The 6,616-nt window shown below is 43.0% G+C and overlaps 1 protein-coding gene across 1 annotated transcript; it reads left to right on the top strand.

The window, feature by feature from the left end:
- Positions 1-3,450: 3,450 nt before the first annotated feature.
- Positions 3,451-4,883, top strand: LOC122646465 (hydroquinone glucosyltransferase-like). Its single transcript, XM_043840026.1, has one exon. It carries the CDS (start codon positions 3,460-3,462, stop codon positions 4,261-4,263), a length of 804 nt encoding a protein of 267 aa, XP_043695961.1. The 5' UTR covers positions 3,451-3,459; the 3' UTR covers positions 4,264-4,883.
- Positions 4,884-6,616: the final 1,733 nt, after the last annotated feature.

Here is a 6,616-nt window from a genome sequence, read left to right on the forward strand (position 1 = left end):
TTTGTAAAGCGGTAAAATCCTTTTTTGTCTCAAGGAGGATGCCTAAGGGTTGTAATAACCATTTCATTTGTCTAATCAATTCCTCGGTGAGTTCCTGAACTTGGCAGTCCAAACCTTGGCTATCATCATGAAGATGTGTTCCGTTTTCCTCCTTGTTTGATCAGCACTGTAAGGACTACATACCGTGTTACTCCTAGCTTCTTCATCATAGGCTGAGTCTGTTCGAGGGCACCCTTCCATCATGCCTCAAGCTTTTTGAGGCGCTGGCTACCCTGATTCTCCGGGAGTATTGGGCAGCACGATTCTAACATCTGCTATCAGAACTGGTGGAGCTTGATCTGATAAGGTGCTTCATCGGGTTGTCGAGGTTGTCCTCATAGATTATTTAGAGGATGATTTGATGGTTCTGAGGCTTGACTAATAGCTCTAACGGTGGTCCGTAGAAGATCAACTAAACCATGCATTTGCATCTGGATCTTGTTCAGCTACGCGATGGTCACTAGGGCCTGTAGATTTGGGAACTCAACAAGAGAATTGCTAGGGGGGAAGAGCATTTTGTTGTTGGTGAGTCCCTGATCGCCTTCCCTATCAAGATCTAGGGTTATTGTTCTTAGGGGAGTGGGAGGTGCAAAGGATTGATCTAGTGTCGTCCAAGGATCTGGATGAGAGGAAGTGTTGGCTCTAGTTCTAACCATAGCAATTTGGCTTACAATAATTACTGAGTAATTGTTCCCACAGACGGTGCCAAACTGTTGCGGTAGAAAACTAGCCAAGCTAATCATGTGGATTATCGAAGGATCCTCTAGAATCAAGAATGAGGAGCACGAGAGAGAACCGCAGTAGACTCGGGGGGGGCTCTTAGATGCTTAAGCCAATGGATTATTCAGAGGATGATTTGATGGTTTTGAGGCATGGCTAATAGCTCTGACGGTGGTCCATAGAAGATTGACTAAACCATGCATTTGCATCTAGATCTCGTTGAGCTACTTTATGGTCACTGGGCCTGTACATCAGGGAACTCAACAAGAGGATTGATAGGGGGAAGAGCATTTTGTTGTTGGTTGAGTCCCTGATCGCCTTCCCTATCAAGATCTAGGGTTATTGTTCTTAGGGGAGCGGGAGGTGCAAAGGACTGATCCCATGTCTTCCAGGGATCTGGATGAGAGGAAGTGTTTGCTCTAGTTCTAACCATGGCAATTGGCTTACAACAATTACTGAGTAATTGTTCCCACAGACGGCGCCACACTGTTGCAGTAGAAAACTAGCCAAGCTAATCATGTGGATTATCAAAGGATCCTCTAGAATCAAGAATGAGGAGCACGAGAGAGAACTGGAGTGGACTTGGGTGGGGGCCTTAGATGCTTAAGTCAGTTCTCTAGGAAACGATAGGAATTTGCAGAGTAACAAAGTAAGAGAGTGAAAATTTGTTGAATCCTATACCTTGGTGTTTACCTTTGTATTTATAAGGCCAAACTTCGTTACTTACCGGGAGGCGGTGCTAAGAGTCTAATGATGGCAGGTTGTAGGAGTCTGATATGGTAGGGAATTATCTTGGAGAGTCTTGGATGAAAAGTCCTGATACGACGGAATTGCCTGGCGAGGAAGGAGAAGAATACTAGTGCAATAGGGAACATTGTTGAACTTGAGAATCTTAATAGTGCCTGTCACGTGTCGGCCACATATGTATGGTTAGTAATTATCGTATCAATTCGAATAAAACTTTCAATTGGAGAAGTAATATCTACTTTTGTGGCTGAAGTTTGTTTAAGTTTGTTTGTTTGATTGTCAAAACTAGGGCTGAAACAGGGCCGGGTTGGGCCAGGTTTTTTCAAACTCTAACATAACCCTGAGTCCTCTTAGCTCAACCCAAGCCCAACCCGACCCTAGGTCGGGCTGAGATATCTCAGCCCAGGCCTAACCCTGATGGGCTCAACCCAACCTAGCCCGGTCTTGATTGACCCTGATCAGGCCGGGTTGAGCTTGATCGACCCTGATTTTTTGCAAGGGCCTTGTTGGCCCTAATTGACCAGTCTCATGTGATTGGGTATTGGCTTGTTTCATACTCAATTGACTATTAGACTTTTCTTTGGGTTATAGAACTGAGCCCAATCTTAAAATTTTAAATACTCTTGTGCAATAGATAATTAGCAATTTTGTTTTGGTAAACCAATAGATAATTAGATGCTAAACAAAAATTGTAAAATGTAATCAATAAATTGTATTGCATAACCTAACACAGGGCCAAGCTAGGCTTAACCCGAGGCCTCAACCTTGGCCCAACCCAACCCTGACCCCGTTGTTAGAAAAACAATGCCCAGAAATGGGAATTTTTGCAAAAGAAAGTGAAATAGAAGAGAAGACCAAACGCATAAACACACATCAAAAGGATTTTAGGTGGTTCACCTCCAAGAAGGAAGGCTACACCCATAGTTGGCGATAGAAACTGGTTTCACTACTTCTCTGATTGTTCACCTCTTCCTTTCAATGAGATAAGAACACTTTATAAGAAAGCCTTAACGAATCGTTATCATCTCTTGTCCCCTGCCCGAATAGGATCGTCCAATCCCCTCATAGAGGGTGCAAAATGACGACCTAACCCCCTGCTCGAACACACTGCCTAAGGGAGATTAAGTCGTTATTTCGCGCCCCCTGTGAGGGAACTGGACAGTCCTATTTGGGTAGGGAACAGAACAAGATAAAAATTCAGCCTTAACCCAGAAAACTACAGAAAAACCCCCAGAAGCCCAAAAAACACACCCGATCTAGTTTGGATCAGAACTGAACATATGGAAAAATACATATCGATTTGAAGGTCTCGACGAGCTCTACAAGAGTGCACTTTTAGGAATTTTTGGCACATTTCGAAGCCGAAACGGCCCTCCAAAGATCCCCACTGCACTTTCTGGACTGAGATCAGGCTTCATCAATAACACCCGGGCCTGAAAATTTCAACCCTATCCCGCCTTGAGGGTTGAAAAATCCAGCCCAGACCCTATTCGAGCTCAGGGTGGGCTCGAGCCGATAGGGCCAAACTTACACCCCTAGTTAATACACAAGGCACAGAAATAGGATTCATCTCTCTCTCTCTCTCTCTCTCTCTCTCTCTCTCTCACACACACACACACACACACACACATAGGGAGGGATGTAAACAGATCGGATTCGGCTCAGATAGTACGATATCCGCATCCGCATCCGATTAGCTTTCGGATGGATTCGGATAGTGCTAAACGGATACAGAAACGGATTTTGAATATTCATTTACACCCCTACAAACACATACCCCACAACAACTTAAATATCTCCGTCCCTTCCCTTCTCCATCACAAATAAAGAGGAATTCCATAAACAAAACAAATGTGAAGAAATTTAAGTCAGTCTATTTTTATACTCATCTGCTCACTCTGCCTCTTCATAACCTTGAAACCTACATCAGCTATCAGGCATCAGCAATCAGCCATGGAAGAAACCCAATTAACTCCCCACATTGTGATTTTACCCTCTCCAGGAATGGGTCACCTCATCCCGCTGGCCATTTTCGCAAAACAATTCATAGCCTACCACAATTTCACTATCACCTTCATCATCCCTAACGATGGATCACCACCCAAACCCCAAAATTCCGTCCTTGATGCCCTCCCTAAGACCATAACCTCTATCTTTCTTCCTCCAGTTAACCTCGATGATCTCCCCGGAGATGTTAAGATCGAAACTCGAATCTGCCTCACAGTGTCTCGTTCCATCTCTTCTTTTCGTGAAGCTTTAAGCATCTTAACTTCTACAACCCATCTTGTTGCCTTAGTTGTTGATCTCTTCGGTGTGGAAGCATTTGATGTCGCTAAAGAATTCAAGATTCCATCCTACATCTTCTTCCCTTCAACGACTACATTGTTTTCCTTTTGCCTTCATTTGCCCACGCTCGATGAGACCTACTCTTGCGAGTATATAGACTTGCCTGAACCGGTGAGGCTGCCCGGTTGCGTGCCACTACATGGAAGAGATTTCCCTGATCCAGCCCAAGACAGGAATAATGAGGCCTACAAGTGGCTTCTACACCATTCAAAACGTTACAGATTAGCCGATGGGGTTCTATTGAATAGCTTCATGGGGTTGGAAGGAGGTGCCATTAAAGCTCTCAAGGAAGGAAAAGTCCCTACTGTGCCAACGGTTTATCCGATCGGACCAATCATACAAACCGGTTCTTCGGATGCAACCGATTCGACCGGGTGCTTGAAATGGTTGGATAATCAACCACGAAGCTAAGTTCTATTTGTGTCATTTGGGAGTGGTGGAGCCCTCTCGTTGGAACAAGTTAAGGAATTAGCCTTAGGATTGGAGGAAAGTGGGCATAGGTTCTTGTGGGTTATTAAAAGCCCAAGTCGAGGAGCTGCTGATGCTACATTTTTCACTGGGCAAAGCATGGAGGACCCATTAACCTTCTTGCCTGAGGGTTTCTTGGAGAGGACTAAAGAGATGGGCTTAGTTGTGCTCTCATGGGCTCCTCAGATTCAAGTTCTTAGCCATGACTCAACTAGAGGATTCTTGAGTCATTGTGGATGGAATTCAATACTAGAGAGTGTAGTGCATGGTGTGCCCTTAATTGCTTGGCCACTCTATGCAGAGCAAAAGATGAATGCAGTAATGTTAATGGAGGACATAAAGGTAGCATTAAGGCCCAAAGCTGATGAGGAAGGCTTAATAAGGCGACAAGAGATTGCAAAAGTGGTGAAGAGCTTAATGGAAGGGAAAGAAGGACAGAGAATTCAAAGAAAGATGAGTAAACTCAAGGATGAAGCCACCAAGGTATTGAGTGACAATGGGTCTTCCACAAAGGCACTATCCGATGTTGCACACATATGGAAGAGCTGCAAGACCATTTAAGAATGTTTGTGGGCGCATGTTCTCTGTCTGGGAGTGCATCAGGGCACAGCGCACAGACACATTAGGCAAGATAAGGCGAAAGTTTTGGCATTCACCCGGGGGGGGGTTTGTCATTTCCCCCACCCCGCTGCAGAGAACTTTATCCCATGTTTTCCATATTTCGTTTTTTCATGTGTTGTAAGAAAAGGTAAGATATGATGGTGAAAATCATCCAACAATAATGAGTGAGAAAAGAAATATTTTAAAAATAAAAAGTGGACCGGAGAAGATTTTTTTTTTCTTTTTTGGGTAATGGAGAAGACTTTGTTTGTTTGGTAGGTTTTGTTGAGCACGTGCAAGCTTGCAATAATGGGAAGACTGATGGATTTTAGTCGATACTTGGTTGGATAGGAGTCATCAATCATACACCAATTACGTACGATCTTCACGTGAAAGGCATTTTGTACTAAAGAACAATTATACTGGCTCAGACATGGAGTGTGAAATCACCATTACACCTTTCCTAATCAATGCCCATGCTTTCTGTCATGGGGATTTCAAATCAATTTGACTCCTCTGTTTTCGTCGGTCCCTATTGTCGTATGTGTCCCACACACAAGCAAGGCAGAATGTACTGCCTTGCCCCTGTCCAAGTGTCTTGTCCGAATCGAGGTAAGACAGTATTTTTCACCGCACTTGTATATAGAGATACACGGTAATAGCAGACAGGCGGAAGTAAAAGAGTCGAGAGTGAGTCCAAACCGATAACCTATCCAACTAATATTTAAATAAGATAAAAAATAATAAAAGTAAACTACTAGTTGGACACCCCCTGTACTAAAGCCATTTTACTTAGACTCCCCAAAATTTAAAACAATTATTTGAACACCCCTTACACTTTATCATGTCTTTCAAGTAACCCTTCCATTAGTGAATCACCGTTTGCTTGGCTTAAATATTTTTTAAATATCTAAACTATCCTTAAAGGGTGCTGAAGTGACAAATTTACCCCCTTCTCTTCCTCCTCCTTCTCCCTCTTGCAACCAAAAAGTTTCAAAAACCATTAGGGCATCCTCGAAGATGAAGCCCGAAAGGTGGAATCGGCCCTTCTTCGTCTGCTTCTTCTTCAACGCGAGGGCAGAGTTATGGATCTAACAACAACAAACGCGAATCTATTCCCCAACGATAAGATCTTTAAGATCTGCAAGTTGAACAACCCATCTAAACCGATTACCGTATAGATCACCAAGAAAAAAAGGGGAACTTTCAGACATCTAAAGAGACTGAAGAAAAACCAGATAAAAGAAAAAAAATTTCTTCTTCCTTTTCGATCTACAAAAACATGATAAGAAATTATCCCCGATCCAAAGTTACGATTTTTCTTCAAGAAATCTGAGAGAAAAAAAAAATTTAACTACTCAGATTTGTCACGAGAAAACCCTAAAAATTCTAAAAAGGACAGAAAAGAAAAAGAAGAAGAAATCAACAGTGAAGGAAGCGGACCGAGAGTTCAACTATCTCCGGTGTAGACGATCATCGATAAAGGTTGCGATCACTTCAACTATAGTTCTTTCTTTTCTTAGATCTACTAAATCAACTAAAACAATCTTTCTTCTCGGGTATATTGCAGGGAAAGTGCAGCCATTCCGTCTAGGTTCAATTCTTTCTTTCTCCAGCACTTTTTAGGGTTTTTTCCGTTCCTCTTCTTCTCGTTTTCAGTTGATTCTCCTATTTTCCTCTTTGTTAGAGGTCCCAG

This window comes from Telopea speciosissima, chromosome 11, assembly GCF_018873765.1.
Source record: "Telopea speciosissima isolate NSW1024214 ecotype Mountain lineage chromosome 11, Tspe_v1, whole genome shotgun sequence".
In the NCBI taxonomy this organism is placed as follows: domain Eukaryota; kingdom Viridiplantae; phylum Streptophyta; class Magnoliopsida; order Proteales; family Proteaceae; genus Telopea; species Telopea speciosissima.

Coding starts and splice junctions, on each gene's coding strand:
- LOC122646465 (XM_043840026.1), top strand. CDS start 3,460: ATGGAAGAAACCCAATTAACTCCCCACATTGTGATTTTACCCTCTCCA.